Source organism: Mauremys mutica, chromosome 3 (assembly GCF_020497125.1).
Source record: "Mauremys mutica isolate MM-2020 ecotype Southern chromosome 3, ASM2049712v1, whole genome shotgun sequence".
In the NCBI taxonomy this organism is placed as follows: domain Eukaryota; kingdom Metazoa; phylum Chordata; order Testudines; family Geoemydidae; genus Mauremys; species Mauremys mutica.
The window spans coordinates 124,682,863-124,705,154 of record NC_059074.1 but is presented as its reverse complement, the minus strand read 5'-3'; the positions used below and the strand labels follow the sequence as shown (position 1 = coordinate 124,705,154).

General features: G+C 41.3%; 1 protein-coding gene across 8 annotated transcripts in view; it reads left to right on the top strand.

The window, feature by feature from the left end:
* The window catches only part of PDE10A (phosphodiesterase 10A), a 605,978-nt gene that overhangs the window by 273,562 nt on the left and 310,124 nt on the right, over positions 1–22,292 (top strand). For 7 of the 8 annotated variants that reach the window (XM_045008718.1, XM_045008721.1, XM_045008723.1 and 4 more), the window contains one exon: positions 5,093–5,160. Coding sequence is in view for 1 of the 8 variants with exons in the window: in XM_045008712.1 (XP_044864647.1) it covers positions 7,849–8,653 (805 nt within the window). In the remaining 7 variants the exon portion in view is untranslated. Of the gene's footprint in view, positions 1–5,092; positions 5,161–7,848; positions 8,654–22,292 lie in introns of those variants that run through there. The other variant, XM_045008712.1, reaches the window with a different exon arrangement.

The window sequence follows — 22,292 nt, the reverse complement described above, 5'->3', positions numbered from 1 at the left end:
GGTAGCCTGGTTTTTATTTTTATTTGCATAACAAAAATGGCTGTTTTATTAGCATCAGTTTCCTGATTCTGCTGTCTACATTGCCTGCTGCTGCTGTTTGTAGTTATTGTTTATAATTTGTATTGCAAGAGCACCTATGAGTTCTGGTCATGGGTCCTATTGTGCCATATGTTGTACAAACAAACAAAAAAAGATGGCCCTGCCTCAAAGAGCTCACATTGTTTGTGGAACTCCTGTTATACAAATAACAAGGTATGTTCTAAATGTTACTGTTAAAGCTGGTGGCTGGCCTAGTGAACAGAGCACTAGACTAGGACTAAGGAGATCTGCATTCTATTCATAGTTCTGCCACTGCCCCACTGGGGGAATTTGTGTAAGTCATGTCACCTCTGTGCCTCAGTTTCCCTATCTGTAAAATGGGAGGAGGGGGGAAATAGTACTGACTGCCCTTGTAAAGCCCTTTGCTGCCAGAAAACTCTGTGAGAGTTAATAAATAATAATATCTAAGGTTCCATTTGTTAGAAGGTGTCAGTCCTTCACTGGTGATTTTTATGTCCTTTATTCTGACCATTAAAATTAAAAAAACAAACTCTCTCTCTCTTCCCCCCCTCCCCCAGCCCCCCCCCAAACAAACAAAAAACACCTAAAAACCATGCAATATCTGACCTGTGTATTTCATGGTGACAGACAAAGTGGGAGAAGCCACAAAATTTAGGTTTTCTTTGGCTTCTTAGGTTTACATTATCTTTTTAGAGTGAACAAATCCAAGCCCATTACTAAAAAGAAAATCAGACTCAGAATTAAATTTGTGCATTGGTACCAGCCTTTTCCTGTTTTTAAACATAAAATTTGTGGTGTTTTTAAGACAGAGTCTGCAATGCTAAATCAAAACTTTTCTGTCAAAATGTTTTTTGATGGAAGATTGGGGTTTTTTTTTGACTAAATGATGTATGTATGTATGTATGTATTTATTTATTTTGCACAAGTTGTCTGCTTTCCATAGGGAATTATGAATTTTTGTTCAGGTTTTTTTTGGTTTATTTTTTTTACTTTTTGTTTTTTCAGTCCTCTGCTCCCAAATTAAAATTTTCTGTAAGGAGGGAGGGAACATATTTTCCAACCAACTATAACAAATATCTATGAAAATGAATATATCATTAACATTAAAGAATAACTGCTACTGAACAGACTCCTGTGAAAGTTTTAAATATTTTGTATCTATTGGTAGCTTTGGCTACATATTCTGTCAGCTGCCATATTGCAGAGTGAGATGAGCAGAACTAGGGGAACTACTCATAATGAGCAATATATTCATTTACTTTAGCCCCTTTTTTCTATTTGCCAGTGATCTATGATTTTTAAGAATGTGTTCATTATTTTGAATTATTCAGTGAATAGTTTTATGTGAATATATTGCAGCCTATGGGATGCGCACAAATTATTTGCCGCAAGTATTGCCTTGTGTATTTGTACTTCCTTATTTGCACCTTGTGAGTCATTCTGGTCACATAAATCAAACCATATTGTTTCTGCTCTTGGATTAGATGACTCCCAGACTCATAAAGAGACTCATAAAGAGCCTTCAAAATGGCCAGCAGCATGAATAGTTGTGTAAATACATATTTATGTAAGTATTCGGAACACTTCCTCTTTTAGTCAATGATCTTGAACAAGAATGAGCTTGACTGAGTATGGAAATCAAATAAAATGACTGATGTATACTCTTGTAGTGAATTCATGCTTTTTATTTATAAATCTTTGAGTAATCCCTCATGAGAGTGTGCTATAGAATGTAATAGGGGTTAAACCAAAAGTATTCTACATAGATTATTCAAAAATATAGAATTTAGTAAAGAATAATGTCCTTTATATAGTGTTTTTAATCACTCTATGGAATTTGGTAGTTGAGATATAATTATTACATTCTGTAAGATAATTTAGCAGAAAAACTATAAAAAGGCTGTCATTTTTATTGAATTACAAAGGACTTTTACATAAGGGATTTCTTTAAAGGTGGTATTTACTCAGTGCTAGGACAGAGTCTTATCTGTCTTTATCATTCTGTCTCTTCCTCCTCCCTGCACCCCCTCACCCTCCTTCCCCTTTCTGGTTACAGCTCCACTTTTCTGGCAGGTTACATTTCACAGCTGTGGCTCCTCTCTAACCCATGCAGAAATCATCTCTCTCATCTGCTGAATCTTGAATCCAGGATGACTTCACCCTTAGATTTTGCTAAATTTGCCTTCCCCTTTCTCCGGCTATTTTTCCTTATTCTTTCAAGGGAGTAGACCAGGTTTTCCTAGAGTGGGCAGAAGAACAGAGAATGGGGGACACACATCAGACAGCCTACTTTTCTGTCTTTTCTGAAAGGTCACAGTTTCAGGTGGAATTAGGCAAGTTTTGGGAGTTTGTTGGTTAACTCTACTTGTTTTTTTAAAAAACAAACAAAACCAAAACCAAACTGTTGTTGTAAAGTAGCTGCTAGATAGATGCATGAACTGCTTTTCATAACATGTCTAATGATGTAAGTGCACTGAATACAGAACTTCTGATGACTTTGATGGGAGTTCTGTCTGGGGAGCTCTTACAGGATCAGAATCAACATTTGTAACTGCAAACGCAAATGCCATCTAGAATACATTTTGACCATACTGCATTGGCATCATTTGCTCTCAGAGGGACCCACACATCTGAATCAGGTGGGTAGAGAGGATCATTTTAACTTTTATTATTTTTGCACAAGAAAAGTTTGTTTGATTTCTTAGATTAAGGCCTGATTCTGCAGTCTTTTCACACTCAAAAGTGGTGTTGAAGTCAATGGGAGTTTCTATGAGATACAAAGCATGTAGGATTGTGCACTATTGTTGTAACAGCTCCATCATTCCACAGTGACACTGGAAGTTGTATTATACTGGGTTTTGAATTGAGCTGGTCAAATAATGAAAAAATGGATTCACAAACAGATTTGTGAATAAACAAATAAGAATTTCTGTTGATTTATTCCTGATTATTCAGAATATTCAGATAATCACCAGGCATTCATGAAAATGTTCTCAAATCAAGAAAAGTTCCCAAATGTATATCTTAGAGAATAATGAAAATTAAATTTTATATTTGTTCTAATAATGCAGTCATGTAGTCAGGAAGCAGAAACAATATTATGGGACCAATCATCTATGAATAACAAATAATTAATGAATAATATATAAATGAAGTGAACAGTTTGCAAATAACTCTTGGCCTGAAAACTATTTGTCTGGAGTATTTGGTGATTTCTTACAAATACAGAATACGTGTGTGTGTGTGTGTGTGTGTGTGTGTGTGTGTGATCTAAAAATGTAGAGATTCAGTAACTAATTTAATTTAATCTCATACTGACTGCAATACCTAAATACAGTAAAGGTGAATTTTGGATGGAGTGGTATCTTTAATTTTTGGTGATGATTTTCCTTGTTGACAGTTTTACTCTAATTTGACGGTCTTTTTTTCTATGTAAGATATTTGATTATTAAATATTTTGTAACAGTAGCTACAGATATTTGCTTAGCAGTTGACAGCTCATTAATGTATTTGGTTGTACTAGGTGGTTTACAGACAGAGATAAAAACAAGGTCCTTGCCCTGAAGAGCTTACAAATTTATGTCATCAAAATATCTGCATTTAAAAATAGGTTGCAACATTAAAACACCATTCATTAATCTCTTCTTTCTGTAAACTAAATCTTTTGTAAAGGAATTGTATTATTTTATAAATCTCTAGGAATCCTGATTGCATTCACAAGAAATAACATATTCACATTCAAGCAAACAAAAGTATTTACTTTCTGTCCAACTTCAATAGATATGTGAAATAACAGTTGTTAAGCTGTTTTGACAAAAACACAAACAGTATGAAATGGCAAGTATGAGTCATGAAAGCAAATCCACTGGTTTTGTTTTTCTGTATTTCAATTCAGCATTTTTAGGTAAAAATAGGTTATATATGTATGATAGCAACTTTACCAAAACCTTCCTACTTCTGTTTCTGTTGGTTTATAAAATTAGTTCTATAATCTGTTTTGACATCTTGAACTTTTGAAAACTGTGTGGATTGTTTTCCATAGTTACAAAGCATTCAAATAACTGACAAAAGCATTTCACTAGGAAGGCTGTATGATCTTGAGAGAAATATCATCTCATTTGTTAATTTTCAGTATTAATGGTGATGATACATTAGGGCTTTGATCTTCAAACTGAAATAGTAGTCATCCTAGCCTTTTTAAAACTGTACCTGAAGTAATACGTAAAAATAATTGTATTATTACAATGAAGGACAAAATCTTACTTTAGTGTTAGTATTTGTGAGTGGAAAAATAAGTAGCTACTTTGGGAAGAAGGATTAATATTTTGAGTTAAAATAGAAAGATATGTAGTTCTCTTTCTCAGTTGCAATTGTGAACATTGTCAGGATTCCTAATATAAACCCCTGTGTTCAGGGGGTTTATAAATAAATTAGCCATAACAATTAACTCAGGAATGAAACCTGGCAATTAAATGTTTTGGTCCATCTAGAGATAAAGGTGGACCTAAAAGAAAATAGAATATTACTAGTTACAGCAGTTTTTTGTCTGACAAAAAATATAGTTTAAAATGAATATTTGCAAATTAGTTATTGTATTATGTATGCCAAGAGCTTTTTAATATGTGCAGTCACATATATGAAGTATGCATGTAACACATAACTTATCAATATGTACGTATGACAGATATGCAATAGATTATGTATGTATAATACTATATACATGTAATACAGATAAGTGCTAATACTCATACAAATACTTTTGAATTCATGCTTTTTGTGCATTAGTGTTATAAATCCATAATATGCAAATAAGAGCTAGTGTTATGGTACCAATTCAAAAAAGAGCATGCAAAATAGAGAAACATGTCCTGTAATTCTGATCCATTATGCACATACTACTGTTGATCTGATTTTATAGTATACTGTGTTAAATATAAGAATGATGTGCAAAACTCAACAGGTCTCTGAAAGAGCCTCCATAGGTCTATATACATATAACTAAACAGATTCCCCTTATTTTACATTATTATAGAAAAATCAAAACAAAGGAAATTTGTCCACAGAAATACCATACCTATTCCAATGTCTGAGCACAAAAGGGTAAGTAAAGAATAATTCCTTTGCTTTTGTGAGTTCAAATTAGACCTTGACCTCTATGTTAACTCAGTTTATGGTGGTTTATTATATGCAGGAAGGTAGGAATGTAAATTCGAATAATCTTTAATTAAAGAGTTTGGTTTGTTCTCCTAATAGTAGCTCTAAAAGCTTTTAACAACATTGCTAGAATGAGTGTTTTTATATAAAGACCTTTCTTACCAGTTTTGAAAAAGAAGAGAGAACTGTAGCTAGCTTATTCTATATACTAAAACTGGCAAATAGGGAGGGGGAGTAAATAATAACTGAAGATGAGACTGAATCTAGTAAAGGAGGGAAGTTTATATTAAATGCTTCTGTTAGACTCATGAAGCTCTCATTTTAAGTTTGGGATAGTATAGCAAAAGTGTGTGCTCCCCAAGGAAAAATATTTTGTGTTCTGAATTTGATACAATTGTAATAGGACTTTTTTTTTTCTTTCTATTTTGGAGGAAGAGCTAAAGGTTTGGAAGACAGCTCTTTGGATGCTACTATTATTAATACTAAATTTCTCAGCTGACACCTTTTAACCAAATATAGGATCGGACTGTTTTTCAGGAGGCTGCTGCAAATCGCCCCCCCCCCCCAAAACAACAGCAAATGCAAGGAAATGCCCCCAGCACCGGGGACTCAGCTGTCAGAATAAGAAAGGAACAGTAGACCAGCTTGTTCGTGGATTTTTCAGCGCTGGATGTCTGGGGAAAAATCGTTTCCCAGACTAGCGAGGACTAGATTTTTCTCCCTGAAAGAAGTCGTCCCAATGTAAACGTAGCTCTCTTTAATAAGCAAGTCGGTGGCTGTATTTTCTTTCACTGGGGCTTTCTAATGGTGGTATAATTCCTGATGAGATTGATTTCCGTTAGCTAATGAATTTTCACTACCATTTAGAAACAAAAATGATAGCATCCCTGTGGAAGAGGATGTTAAAATAAGAGGGGAACATTTCATGAATGGCTAGCTCAACCGCAGGCAGGCAGGCAGTTGATTTCCACTGAAGAAAATATCAAACACCTGGACTTTGTAGTTTGTTTTTAACCATGCACCTTAGAGAGAGAGAAATTTTTCCACGGGGGGAGAGGAGGGGTATTATTAGTCTATTAAAATGTGGGATGGACGTTATTACTACATGGAGCCGTTCTTACATCCTGTTGTAACTCTGCGCGTGGTATTGTTTATGCTTGTTCACATCTTACTGTAACTGCAATGATCCCCTCTCCCTTTTGAGGGTGAAGGGCATATTTAAAACTCCCATATCGTTTCCTTTTCTACGTGGTGCTGAAAAAGGATTTAAAGTGAAAACGAAATCCGGATTGTGTTGCTTTATTGTGGAGCTCCTCAACCCGCCCCGTGTCAAACCTCTCCGGAGGATGTGCTTGGGTCATTGCTTCCCACCACAGCCCCCCATTATTAGGTATTGTTTTGTTTGACACGCTGATCAACTGAGGTTTATTTTCCAAACACCCCGCTTTGCTACCTGTCATTTCTTTGCGGGTCCTAAACTGTGCGGTGTTGACAGGTCCATGCACTGCTAAATGAGAGAGCCTGGAAAGCCACCCTGGGGTTTACCCTGGGGTTTCCGATTAGTGATGCATCAGCTCAAGCAGAGGTTGGGTTTCTTTGTTTGTGGTGGCTGTGTTGTTTTTTGTTTGTTTTAAGAAAGCTACACAATCTTTTAATTCATTTTACCAGTCTGAGTGTGTATATGCCCTAAATTCAACCACAAACTTTAATGTGCTACTCTTCCATGCACATCTTCCCCCAGAGTCTGGTGTCAGTTACGCTCCGTGTAAATCTGGAGTAACTCTAGCGAATTTAATGCATTTACTTCAGATTTGCACCACCCCGCCGGGGAGATCAGGATTTAGTTCTTCGTGGGGCTGGGAAGAGGGAGTTTTATGAGGGGGTTAAAAGGTGTGAACTATTTTTCGGGCTGCATGAGTGTAAGAGAAACTTGGAGCGTCAGACAAAATAGTAAATGGGGGGAGGGGAGGGGTTATGCACATCATTAAGTCCCTCTCTTTCTCTCTAAATCTAGAGAAGGGGTCGGTGGTGCTTAGCTGAGAGTGGACTATGCTCCCAGCAGTCCTCTACCCCCTGCTCATCCCCGCTGCTGCATCGTGTCTGCTCACATCACCCTCTTTGATCGCTGAGGCTGGAAGCAGCTCGGGCATGGGACCGGCTCGGCCGGTTAAGAAAGAAAGAAAACCCCAAAGCCCGAGCGTCCCCCGCCCCGTAGCTAGAGCGCTGGCGGCGGCGGCGGGCAGGGAGAGGCGCGCAGGCGGCCGGGGAAGCGCTAGCTCCGCCAGTGGGCGGTGTCTGGCGGCGGGGCCGGGGCTGAGGGAGCGCGGTGGCGGTGGCGGCGGCGGCGATGCTCCCCGCCTCTCCCGCAGACACACACGCGGAAATGTTTGCATGGCGGGGGAGACGCTCCAGCTGTTTTGAATCGCGAGGCGAGCGCGTGCCGGCGAGGGGACACTGAGGGGGGACCCGGAGCGGAGCCACTTCGCGACCAGCAGCAGCGCCGTGGCCCCTCCGACCTAAAGGGGGGGGGCGCAGATGTGACGCCAGTGGCAGGGGGCGAAGCCGGTTCCCGCCGCTCCGTGTCTCCAGCAAGCGCCCTGCCGCCGAGGGGCGGGCCGGCCGGCCGGCGGGGAGATGTCCAACCCCGAGAGGCTGCTCTCAGCCCGCCCCCAGGCCCCCCTGGCTGCAGCCGGGGGAAAGCCCGGCTCCGGCACCGTCCACTCCTATGGTCAGAGCAGCGGAGGCAGCGCCGCGGCTCCTCCTCCGGGAAGCGGCTCGGCTGCCTGCAGCAGCTCCCCCTCCGCCCTGCTCCCAAGCAGCTGCCGCCGCCGCGCCGCGGGGACCGCCGCCGCCTCCTCCAGCATCGTCCCCAGAGCCGCCGCTCCTCTCTGGGCTCCTCCAGTCCCCTCCTTCCCCGCCCCTGCTCCCTCTTCCCTTCGCTCCTTGCCGCCGCCGCCTCCTCCTCTCCTCCCCCTCTCTGCTGCCTCTGCGCTCGCAAGTCTCCAAGGAAGGGGGGGAGGAGGAGAGGCGGCAGCGGCGGCGGCAGGAGGAGGAGGAGATGTTGGAGGAGGAGAAGCAGCAGCAGCAGCTCCCTTGATCGTCTATCCCAGCAGCAGGAGCAGGGTGTTCTTCTCTTCCTCCATCCAGGGCTTGCTGCTCCCCTCTCCAGCCGCCGGACCCCGGCAGCACCAGCCGCGGCTCCTCCTGGCCCCAGCTGCCTCTCGCCTGTGGTCCTACAATTTCCTGGGTGCTGCAGCAGCAGCCGCCCGCGGCGACGGGATCCGAGGAGACGGCCCCGGCAGGAGCAGGACCCCTAGGCAGCGGCATAGAGGCTCCTTCCTCTCCTTCTCGTCTCCCCTGCTGCTAAGGCCAGACATGGAAGATGGATCTTCTTCTACAAGCTGCTTTAGGAGGTTTACAGACTGTTTCCTGGGCACAAGTAGGTGGCCGAGCACTTAGGGCAGGGGCTGGCTGCTTGCCTGCGGGGGGAGGATGGAGGGGGGGCTGGGTGCACGAACGGGGGTTGGGGCGAGCTACACGAAGGGGGAGGCCTTTTATTCTCCGCGTGGGGAAGATGGGGTGGCTGTGGATGCACAGAGCGGGGTGCGTAAAGCTGCATGGCGGAAGGGGGTGGTGGGTGGATGGAGTTTTATTTTGGGGGAGCCTATGATGTGTTCGGAATTTCTCGAGCGTTATTTTAGAATCAGTAGGGAATCAGTGTTTGGCTTGGTGCATGCTTGTTTGGCCATTCATACTGTGGGTACCATGGGGGAGGATCGGAGACTTTCACCTTTTCCGGGCTCAGGACTTGCCTAAAGTCGTAAAATCAGCAAGCTCCTGCTCTCTCAAGGTGTGGGGCGGGAAAGCAGCAGCAGAGAATATGGAAGCGGGACGAGGAAGGGTGGGATGGATGTTTGGAAGAAGACGAACAAAACCCCCTACGCGCCGGGCAGCTCTGACACAAGGAGATGGGTGTGTGTTTGCTCGCTCTTCAGCATCCAATGCCCTCTCCTCCTGGCGGCAGCTTTCAGTGCCGCCGGGATAACAACAGCCACGGCAGAAACACGTGCTGCGGGATACCGCTGGGGTGAGGAGGTGCTCGAGTGGCGGGAGGCTGGAATCAATGGGGCTGGGCCGTCACAAGGGACTTTCTTACATCTAATAGCTTCCACCCCCAAGCGAGCGATCACCCCCCCCCCAGCAGGTGTCGGTGGGCCCAGTTACAAAAGTGCCAAAAGGTGGCAGTGAGACCCATACATCCAACGTCCTCCTCCCTGCACTGCTCAGTCGGGGCCCGGGGCAGGCTCGCCGGGTTGTCCGATCGCAGCGGGGGAGGGGGGTTTCCTCGGTGCTTCATGGGAGTGGCGGGGTGGCTTGGAGGGCAAGCGGGAGGGGGGCGGGTTAGGGGTAGCGTGGACGGGGGGCAGCTTTGAGAGGAGGGCGGGTGCCGGGGTATGGAGCACAAGGCGGGGGGAGCCAGATCCGCGAGGTGGTGAAGGGAGCGAGGCTTCGCATTGCAGGACGGCTCCATTCATAACCCGGCGCCGGGCTCTCCCTCCGCGCCCGTGTGCCAGCCTCCCCGCGAGCGACCCCCGGCCTGCCCCCCACCTCCGCCGCGGCCGTGCTGCGCTTCGCATTAGCGTCGCCCCGCCACCCTTCCCGGCTGGGATTGGCGGTGGGAGTCGCGCCCTGCAAGCGCTGGACGCGGGGCGGTTGCACGCAGAGGGAAAGGTTTGCACACACAGAAGGAAGGACGACAAACGGGGCTGTTTTCTGGGACCTCTCCCTGCTCTGTTTAGTGGGCCGCGTGAACTAGCCATTCTCTGACCACGCGCCTGGATCGGGCCTTTCTGTGCCTAGGCGCTGGACCTGGGGGTGCTGCAGCACCCCCTGACTTGAAGTGGTTTCCACCATATACAGGGTTTACAGTGTGGTTCAATCGCTGTTAGCACCCCCACTATACAAATTGTTCCAGCGCTCTTGGTTCTGTCTTAGGAGAAATTCATTTCACCCAAGTGCAAATATTTGTGAAACTGTATTGAATTTTCTCCACTGAACTTGAGTTGCATCGCCCCCCTCCCCCCCAATGATATTATAACTGTACTAGTGTGAAAACGCTTTGGGGCTGGTTTTGACAGCCAGTTACTGCATTATTTTTTTTTTAAAGGATGTTGAATCATAGTTTATTTTTAATGTCACAGGTTCAGTTTGATTAGGTGACTTTTTTGGGTGCATGTAAAAGCTATTTGTTTCCAAAATGTCTATATTTATGTATGTCAAAAATTTCAGGGATGCCAGCTAAAATCGCACCACGTTGCTTGATAACTCATCACTGATTTTAGTGTAATTAGCATAGTGAATATTTGTTGTTTTTGTGATCTGATCCGGGTGGGAAAGGATTCCCTTACACTTGCTTCAGCACTTCTTTCCATGTTGATCAATATGTCACCCTGCCATACAATCAAATGTGTATATATAGCTGTTTATGCATGTTCACATGCACAGTGTTATCACACTACGAAAATGTATAGCTAATTCCAGAAGTGCTTGTAGAAGTAGAAATTAAAAAAAAAAAAGCCAAACCCATGGGGTTTCTTGCTGTCTTTATTCCTGTTCCCACTTTGAGAGTGAGAGAGAGGGTAGAAGGCTACTCATACTTACAGCACAAGTCAGATATTTTAAAATAAATAGTCTGAGAACAAGAGACTAAACCAGAGAATTTCTGCCAGTTGGGCAGTTCTCTGGCACACATCAGCAGAAAAAGAATTTGCAGGATTATTATGTAAAATATTTTGAAAACATGAGTCCAGTTCACAGAGAAGCTCTTAATAAATAAATAAATAATAAAGGAAGAAAGTCACACAAAATACTAGAGTCTAGACAGCTTTAGTGGGGCTATGGCAAAAGGCAGAACTATATCTTTTGGAAAATGCACTTGTCAGTCCACATTTGGAATACCGCGTGCGGTACTGGGTACAGTACCATAAGAAGGATATTACTGTTATGAAGACAGTGAGGTAGTGTAGGGTAATGAAGATAATGACTCTGATGGATTATACTATGCATATCTCAAAGTTTATTATTTTCTATCCCAAACACTGTGTGGGTGTAAATAAAATCTTTGAAAAAACTGCACAATATAATGACTAAAGGCAGTTTACATAAGGAAAGGTTATGGGAATTGGGATGGGTTTCTCAGAAAAGAGACATTGAGGTGACCTAATTGAAGTTCTCAGCATTGTGATGCAGATGAAGTTGCTAGGGATTTATTCCCTCACTGTTCTCCCACATGAACACGCTAACCAGGCCAATAGTGGCATTCAAAATATTAGCTAAAAGCTGATTATTTTTTATTTCAGGTCCTGCAGTATCAGGCATGCCACATCTGGCTGGTTCTTGCTCCGCTGTGATGACCAAACATGCCACATACTGGTTTTGTCACAACTAGAGCATTGCACTGGCCTGCAGTGGGTCAGGTAAATGTCTTTTATCATTATATTGTGTTTTTCAAAGTTTTAAAACGATATATTTAAGATAATTTGGGATATAAAATAGTAAACTTTGGGAAACATTCAATATAATAAATCCATAAGACTGGATTTTGGGTCCATCCTCCAGTGGAATTCCACAGTAGCTGTGATATTGTAAGGTTTTTTTTTTTTTTTTTTTGTGGATTGGTCTGAATTTCCAAGAGGCCATTTCTGCAAACACACATATAACTTTCCATGTGTCCCCCCTCGGGACTACACGCATGCAGAAAATTACTTGTATGCATAAGTATTTGCAGATTGGAGACCTGTGCTGGTAGAAACACTATTGTGACACTGATATTTTGGGCCTCATGTTTTCAACCTCATGTCTCAATAATGCTTTGTTGTGATGCCACAAGTTTGTCATGCATTTAAATGTGGCAAACTTAAAGCATCACTATGCAGTAATCATCTGAGAAGGGTGGATGTATTGGGATGTGGAAGGGTGGGGAAAAATGAGATTTTAGCTAAAATAGTATCTTGAATGCCTCTGATAGCCTGGCTAATGGGAAACTCAACCTGGGATCAAGCTGTTTTATCTCTGGCTTATGTATCATCACTTGTCATCAAGATTCTGTAGGACAAATGTTTGTCTTCAGCAGTGATTCAGATGTGTAACTATGAGCAGAAGTAGGTTTTGCAATTGAATCTTCCTTTAAAACGTAGTTGATGTTGCAGTAGCCAGCATAGGCTTTGGCACTCACTCTCATAAACGTGCTGGTTCTGCATTGTTTAAGGAGTAGAAATTTCACTGAAGTAATATAAACAATTATTTATGTGATTTCGGGTATCACTGAAAGGCTGTATCAGGATTGTTCTGTTGTTCTAGGCATTGTGCAAACATGTAGGAACACCAGGGGCCTTGCTGTGAAGAGCTTTCACTTGTTTCTTTTGAAAAATATTGTATATATCTGGGAGTAGGAGGGAATGGGAGCAGTGAAGAGCAGGGTAGTGATAAAAAGCTCATGAAGTTACATAGGTTAGCTATTGAACAACTTCATGGCTCTAAATCTTGTGATTTATTTAATAAATAAAGCAGCTGGTCCTCAGCGTCATTAGTTGACTGATTTCTTGTAGGCGTTGCGGCAGAATTAGGTCTTAAATTGGGAGGTAGTGATCTCACAGCTCAGTTAGGGAGCACATTCCTTGTGGAAGGGGCAGTGTGAAAGAAAGCACAAGAATCTTTGTGGGAGAAGCAAACAAATGGACACTGGGATCACTCCATTTGAGTGAGATGCCACTTTTATCTGGCCACTTTTCAGAGTAGGACAGTCTTTTTGTGTGTTTTGTTGGATTAAAGCTTTATGACTGTAATGAAGTCTCCTGACACACACACTGACCTCCCTCCTGCCTTTGGTAGTGGTATCAGGTATTTCAGCCACTGTCATTTAATCTTGTCTGGTGGAAATTAGAGTGTTAGGATGGGTATATATGTATGTGTTTATATAACTTTCACACCCAAACCACTGAGTCACTTATCTCTGATAAAACTCAGTAAGTATTTGTTCTTACCAACTTTTTAATTTGTTGTACAGACCAAAACTTCCTCGTATTCAGCTTTAAAATTGTTCTCATTCGTTATTCTAATACCAATAGAGTGTGCGTAGCAGCTTCCAGTACATTTTTGAAATTTGTTTTAATTTACTTTTAGCTTTATAAAACATGCCCATCAGACATTCTCTGAATGTATGTTCATAATTTAAATACAGAGCGCAACTTAGTGTCAGGCTTGAATATATCCAAAATTATACAGGGTTTCAGTTTAATAATAGTTTGGTCAATGAGATTTAAATGAATAACACTGTTCAAAGAATAGTCTCTGTTCCTTTTCTATTTATTATTTAAAAAAAGGCATGTTTTCCTTAGCACAGAATTTATACTTTTTGTACTTTTAAGATGTTAATGTTTTTTATTACTGCATTCTTCAGCTCACACAGGAAATGTTAAACGACAATAAAACAAAACCAAAAAACAACCCATTATTACCTGTAGGTGAATGCTTTCCATAAAACTATCCCATTATATTTGAACTCTCAGTCCTTATCCTCAAAGGAGAGCTGCACAACACCTTCAAATGACAAACTTGGGAGCTTAAATTCATAACTTTGATACTAAAACTCATGGATTGAATAGAGGCACTGGCTTTATGGCTTATTACAACAACCTATAACCCACTTACCCCACTCCCAGCATTTCCCCCAACCCATATGACTGGAGAGGTGTTGGCACTTCACCTCAAATGGTCCCTGAAAATGTTAGCTACTTATGCTAAACAATCTGTTCCACCTTGTATTTAGCTGTGATACTCTGAGTACCTTTCCCAGACTTGAAGAAGAGCTCTGTGTAAGCTCAAAAGCTTGTCTCTCTCACCAACAGAAGTTGGTCCAGTAAAAGATATTACCTCACCCTCCTTGTCTCTCTGATATCCTGGGACCAACGCAGCTGCAACACTGCATACAGTGTTTTTTTTTTTTATTGTTGTTGTTTAAACTTAACTGCGTTTATTTTCTTTGACTCAGTATATTTTGGGCTTTTCTACTCCCTCTGCTGGCTGTTTGAATTGTAAATAACTATATCAAACTCCAGTATTAAATCCGTGCTGATATTACTAATGCTTTCAGAAACATTGGTATTCAGAATTGCAGAAATCCATATTCATTTCAATCTTCATTAGAAATTCAGAAAAACCTACAGTTGGGAAATGAAAAAAAATGGTGGAAAAGGAAAATATGTTCAAATTTCTAAGAAGGGTCTTCTCAGTTTTGTTTTACTTTGCATTGATTTTAACTTTAGAAAAGTTGATGTCCTTTAGCTGCAGTGAGCATCTCCTTAGCAGTAAATAAACATAACATCACACTGCACTGGAAAGTCTGAGATGGATGCATTATACACCAAACAATTTTCTGTCGTATTAGGGTATTTAAAAACTGCAGAAAGGGCCATGAACTTTTTTTTATTTTGTAAGGTTACCACAATCAGTGCTCAGTCTTATATTTAGATGTGCAGGCACATGTTCAAGTGTATCTTGTACAAATGCAATAGCTAGTTGTGCAGGAAACTTGATTTGTGCACCAGTGTACAATAATTATCTCTTATAGAACCTACCATCCTTGAGCATTTTACAAACTAAGCCAGGGATTGCTTCATGTACCACTGAAATGCAGCAACTTCTGGAGGGGAATAAGGCAATTTTAAGACTGTATAGCAACATTTCAGAGCGGGAAGTAAAGGCCACTGTATTTAGTTGAAACTGCAAGGGAAATTTTTGGACCATGCCTCCAGGATCTTTAGTGACCACCAATGGTTAAGGCCAATGTTTTATACCTCATCTGTGCTAGTGTTCTGGTTTAATTCTAACACAGACTGAATCACAACATCCCTTCCTGCAGCACCTGGGTGTTTCTTCCGTTCAGATGCTTACATAGCCTGACTCTGCTTAACTCGTGAGATCTGACTGTCACTCTGCACAGATTTGTGTGGTTGCATGTGGAATTTAAGCAGAATCAAGCCTCAGCTCTGACCTATTCCATCCAATGCCAGGTTTTTACTATCTAATTCAAACAAAGCAAGGAAACAAAGTTTTGATTCTGGAAGATTTCTTTTTAATGTAGCTATTCATTGTCACGGTAGTCATGTAAATGTAACAAAATGGCATAATTCTGTGGTTTGTTTGTTTCTTCATTACTTTTTTGTCCTAAGGTATAGAACAGCAGGAGTTATTTAGGCTGGTCCCGTGATCTGTAGTGATCTGTTACTCAAAGAATAACATTCAGAATGATTTAGTATTGCTCACTCGTGCAGGTGATTTTGGCACATGCTGCAAGCAGTCACACCATGATGCAAAAAACTCTAGTCTTATGTGATTTTCAGGCCTGCCCAGAGAAAACTCCCTCTGATTGTCTGCCTTCCCCACTCCCTGCCTCCTGGGGATGGACAGGCAATCACAACTGCTGCAGGCAGTGCTCTCTCTGTCCCCTTAAGGGCTGGCAGAATTGTTCTGGGGGCAAAGAGCAGCTGATATCACTGTCATAAGGAGGAATCAGAGCCTAGCATCTCAGGATGGCTCTGCTCCCTCCTCCCTTGTAAAAGTTTGTCAGCTCATCTATGCTCCTTTCCTCCTGTTTCTCCATCAGCCTCATGCCAGGAAGGGTCAGAAGAGGACTGCTGTTGGAACTGTCCCAGGACTGGGAGGGGAGTGGAAAAATCCCTAGACCCTCTCCATCTTTCACTCCCCTTCTCGCTCCATCCTAGTAGGGGTTGGAGAACAGTGGTTCTCAAACTTTTTTTAATTTGCGGACCCCTAAACAATTTTAAATAGAGGTGCCAACCCCTATGGAAATCTTAGTCTGTGGATCCCCAGGGGTCCATGGACCACAGGTTGCGAACCACTGGTATACAACATCCGCAAAGGCAGGAGGCCAATGACAGTTGTGTGACAGAGTGGGCAGAATTGATGTGGGCTTGGGGGGCAAAAAACGATTGATTTGGAGCTGAGAGCAGACACACATTACAGGGCTGGAGGTGCGGAACCGATTGATGTAGGAGTGGATAATTGATGGATAGTAAGGTGGCCACTCATGCATCTCCAGAATACCAATACTGGACATTCCGGTACATCCAGGAATGTCATGAGCCCACGGTGCCTACATTACTCTGCCCCTGGAGGATGCCAGCGGAAGTAGCATGTCTTGCACTTCAAAATAGCATCCTCCATTTCCGATGCTGGGCAAAACCATATCTGGCTTTATACCAGTACCAGACAGCAGACAAACCTTGATAAAACAGGACTGTCAAGCTTAAAACAGACAGAAGGCCTGCTGAGTAGTGGAGAGGGGGCTGGAGGGGAGACAGAATTATTTAAATGACGTTTTTGAGTTTTGGGAGAAGTTGGAAACCTTCCACAGCATCAGAAGCACTTTATACACTTTTCTCTAATTTTATGCAAATTAAAGATCTGCTGCTTATTTTGACAGAAGATGTTGGCAGGTATGGATTTTGGAGAAGCAGAGTGAGCTGGAATCAATGTGCAAGACAGAATTAGTTCTGACTATTCATTATCTCACACACATTGGGAGTAGTCAAGGAGTTCAAAACACAGACAGACCAAATTCCACGATTTAATCTTTTCAAATCATATAGGTTTTTTTAAGGGACTGACTCAAAATTTTTTGAATTTTTGGCATTGGCAGTACTGAAGAACATCAATGAAACATGGCATCTCCTGTTGTGGGAATGGTGTGGAGGAAAACAGTATTGTGTATATGTATGTACTTAGATGACTGCTATTTCCTAAGATTCATTCGTGTACGTATTACAGTATATTCTTGCCAAGAATTAACAAAGGCTGCAAGTGAGCCTCATTGTCTTCTCTCCTACCTTATGCATATCAAATCCACTATTTAAAAAAAACACCCCAATTTAAATTAGAGATCAACATGCTGTATTTTATCCTGAAGAAAAAGAATGAATCATTCTTTTAATGCTCACGAGCAATATCATTCACTTAAGGGTAATTGTTAATTAGAGATGGATTTTGCTAATTGATTTATTGTGAAACACTTGGATCATTGTAAATCTATGTACTATGTAAATGGAGGATGAATTCATTTATACACCCTTCAACCCCAGTGCCCTGATCTCATGCTAAAATTTAACAGCTTCAAACAGGTACAATTTAAAAAAAAAAAAAAAAAAAGCTGACAGAGCAATGTTTTCTTCTCTAAAATATTGACCTTCCCCGCAATACACATGTCTGTATCCCAGGATAGGCAAGATTTAATCCAGGGCAAGTAACAGCTTTTCAGTACATTAAATTGTCACATCTGCAAAAAGTGATATCTCACAGCCCCAAAGGGCTGGAAATGGGAGCTCTATACCACTGGGAGGGAGAATCCCTGATTTCCGGTGGGGTTTAGCATGCTGACCTAGCCCTAAAAAGTCACAAAATAAATGACTTCGGGATGTTAATCGCAGCCCAGTTTTGGAGCAACCCAAACTACTTTAGTGGTTTGTTTTGTTTTAAAGTGGCTTTTCAAAAATAAAATATCTTTTAAAAAAAATCCTATAACAACAAGAATAATAATCCTGATCTTGCATGATGGAGGGAACTTCAGAAGTTGTAGATGGTCAGAATCTAGATCATTTAATCCCTCTTCCTGCTTGGGAACACCTGATCTTTTAGGAATTAATGCTTTGCAGCTAAAAACATAAACTAGTATATATACCCCTTAGGAGTGCAATTTTAATTTGCTTCAGCCTGTAGGGTAACATCATATTAGCAGAAAACACAATCTTTTCCTTGCCCTGGGTATTTCGGCAACATCTCTGCAACTCTCAGAAATTCTGTTGATTCAGAGAACAAGAGGCAAAACTTGAGCTCTCCTGTCTTTAGTGTGATAACTAGATATCTGTCCTCCCCCTTCATTATCTAATCTTTGTACCTCAACAGTAGTTCCTTCCATGATGTCTTATTCCATTTACTTCCAAACTTTTCTGTATGTCTAAAGCTACTAGTCTCTCTTCTACACTGAGATTTCCTAAAAGCAAAGTTATACCCCTCAATATTTATCCCTCACTGACTTTTCTCATGTCAAGCTTGTGATATATTATTACTTGTTTGCCTGTACTGTCTATTTTATTTATTTTTGATATGCTTCTTTCATATATCTTGGAAACTTCTTCTAACTGAACTCCTTATTGCTTTCTTGGAGTTTTGCCCTGTTTCCTGTGTTTTGTCTTCATGATCATCCCCCCCCTCCCCCCGCCCCTTTTAGGCCTTATCTGTTTCTCTGCTTAATATTATTTCCTCCTTATCCACCCATCAGCTTCTTCTAGCTGCTGTTTCCTTCCTGATTGCTGGATTCTGTAGAGATTCCTTCCCTTCCCCCCCATATGCCTGACTCCTTACCCTATCCTTATCTACAGGTTTTAATTACTCCCCCCCCCCATACCCCCATCAGCTGTTTTCCTCTGAGCCAGTGCACTGGTGTTACTTCAGTTCACGTTCATTTTACCTATATGTCCTGTTCTTCACCCTTCCTCCCCCCCTCAAAGAATTCCAAATCTCACCCAGCAATCTCAAAAACCTTCCTATGTGTGTTGCATGTTTCCTGTGATTCACTGAATTTCCTAATCTGGCACTGTCTGCCTTGCCTTAAGTGTGAGATCACTAGTATTTTTTTTTTCTTAAAGCAAACAGTTCTCATAAAAGGTGCAGTTTGATGTAATAGAAAACTGAAGTAATCTATTCTCATAACTGGTGCTGTCTCAACCAGCATACACACGTTTCTTCACTCCAGCCTTCTGATGTGCCTCACTACAAATCTGTACGGAAACTACTTTTATGGGGAAGGAGATTGTCTGTCTTTAATTTTCACAAATAGTGTTTTTGAGTCAGCTTCCCTTGAGAAGCTGATCTTTAGCATAGATCCTAATTTGTGGAACTTAGTTTTCAGATCCGTCAGTCTATGATTATGAGTATAATCAGCTTCAGCATGGCTTTCAGGACTGCTGGCTTCTTTCCAGCCACTGCATCTAGGAGGCAAGAAACTCTAGGTGACTCAGGGTCATGACTAAATAATATTATGTCCTCTTCTAAGAACTGAAGGCCAAATTCCAGATGTAATGCAGAGTTTGGGAAGAACTAGGTAGCCTGGGAATGTGTACAGGCCTGCAGAAACATCTGTCCTGGTTGTGGAGGGAAAGGAGATTACTGCTTCCCCAGCCATCCCTGCAAAACTCTCTTCAGTGAAAACTCTGCATTGGTCAAGGATATTAACTAGGGGGAATGGGACATTGCTCCAGCCTTTCTTTCTCCTCATGTATCTACTCTGTTTAGTGAGAGAAACCTGCATAGACTGTGTGGGAAGGACATGGTCTGTGATCCACAGGGGCCTCCTGCCTGCTGAGCAGTTGCACAGATTCTGATTGTGGAGCTTGTCTGCACCTCTTATACCTTGGAATTGTTTGAACCAGTGCAGAGCTAGCATATGCTGTTGAATGGGCTAATGCAGCCCTTACTTCCACAAAATCATAGGCCAGTATTTCATCTTTAAAGCAGAGCCATATGTCATACAAATTGATAAGTGAAACAGAGTGGTCCATTGGATATAGCACCAGAGTGGGGGACTTTGATTTGTTGTGCGACTGTGAGCAAATCATTTGACCCATCTGTGTCTGTTGCCCATCTGACAATACTTTGTAAAACTCTTTGAAAGCTGTGGATGAAAACTGCTATATAAGTGCTAAGTATATTTATAAGTTGGGGGAAAAGTTTATCTATTCATGACAAGAGGCTAGAATATGCTAATAATTTTGACTGCAGATATTAGGGGAAAATGACAGCAACATATCTAGTTAAAGTGGTGGCATTACAAAGAAATCAAAGTGAAAAACATTATAGGAAAGAAGGAGAATGCAACGTTTTCAGTGCTCAAAAGAACGTGATTACATTTGAAGAAAAGGTGTATCCCTTTAGAGAAGGCTATATTTAAACTCTAATCTTATGTCTTTGGGGTAGATGAAACAATTTTTCCATTACTGTGTAAATGATATCTGTCAGCAAGTTGTTGATAGGATTTTGTAGATATTCTTTCATTGAAGTAAGATGAGGTTTTTTCCTGTACGTGGCTCCAGCCCTTTCTTTAACTATCATCATCACCTCCCTTCAACAAAAATGTTTTTCTTTCCTTTATTTAATATCAATAAAAGTCACCAAGCATCCATGCTGGTATATTGTTTCTGACTTTATTTATACATTTGCAGTAAATGCCTAAAATGTGTATTCTTCACTTTTTGCAGTTTAAACATTATTATTCTTATCTGACTCATACAAAGGTTTGGTATAAAGAAATATGTAAACTGGCCCAGTCTTTTACCATTTTCTGCTAAGTCACTCTAGGACTTTTCTGTATTTTCTTCAGTGCATTTCATTGTATCCTTTATTTGTAACACAATGATTAGTGCCTATTGTTCCTCTCCCTCCCGGCACAGTTTCTCTATGAATAATACAAATATGGTTACATACATACTGCTTGCCCATCTTTGATTTGTTAATCTGATTTGTCTCTAAAGCTGTGGCTCTCAGCCTTTCCAGAAAACTGTACTCCTTTCAGGAGTCTGATTTGTCTTGCGTTTCCCCAAGTTACACCTCACTTAAAACCTACTTACTTACAAAACAGACATAGAAATACAAAAGTGTCACAGCATTCATGCTATGACTGAAAAATTGCTGACTTTATAATTATATGGTAAAAATGAGAAAATAAGTTCTTTGGAATATAAATATTGTACTTGCATTTCAGTGTGTAGTATATAGAGGAGTATAAACAAGTCATTGTATGAGATTTTAGTTTGTACTGACTTTGCTAGTGCTTTTTATGTAGCCTGTTGTAAAACTAGGCAAATATCTAGGTGAGTTAATGTACCCCCAGGAAGACCTCTGCATACCCTGGGGGTATGCGTACCCCCTCGTTGAGAACCACTGCTCTAAAGGACCTGTGTGTCGGTGTGATACCAGATGACAGTTATGTGGGCAGTATGTAAATTACTCTGGCCCCCAGACAAGTGTCGATATTTGCTGTCAGGGTCACAAATATGATGTTCATTTGTGTTCACTTCCAACATGGCTGTAAGAACTGGACTTTTATTTGTTTTGGTGCATTCAGCTGTGTGTAACTTAATGTGACTTATTTTCTCCTTTATGTTCGAAACTAGAAGTATCAACTCTCAGGAGCTATTCTTTTCTATATACTTACATTAAATTGTGTGCTCAAGTGTCTTGTAATCAGTGTGCATTTGCTTAAATTGCCAAGGTTCAAAGTGCTGGTTACTTGTCTTTCTGATAAGGATCTCACATTTCTGTAGAGTGTCTCATCCAGATGGATTCCAAAGAGCTTTATTGACTGCTAGTATCTTTCTCCCCATTGATTTCAATAGGATCAGAAGGGGCACTAAATGCCTAATCCTGCAAGGTGCTGAGAACCCCTGGGAGGGAAAAAAAGCTCACCATAGATGCCTTTAAAGGATAGGAAAAAGAGGAGGTTCAGTCTGGGGGTAGATTACTGGTGATACATACAGAGCCAAAGTAATAGTACATATTTACTTTAAATTAACAAGAAAATATATTTTGCTTTTCAGTGCACCTTTAGCTAATGTTGATTAGCTTTAGAAGTTTTTAAAAGTGTTGTACCAGCATGCTCTTTCTGCCTGCAATCATTCTTTCTCTCTTTCTCCTACTCTCCCAAGTAAAAACCCCTAATTAAAAAAATTACTGAGGTTGCAAAATCTACCTCATTTGAAAGTTAAGAAATGCCTGATTTGAGGATCCCTGTACAGCCTTTGCCACCTTGTGCATGTGCATTATGAAACAGTCTTTAATTACATGATCACCTACTGTTTCTTCCACAGGACCTCTGCCTCATTCAGTGCACAGGGTAGATAGTGCTTTGGGAATAAAGCAGATTGTGAAGCGCTTTGAGCTCTAATGATGAAAAGTGCTATATAAGAGATAGGTATTATTATTTATTACTATGTAATATTTATTTTTTC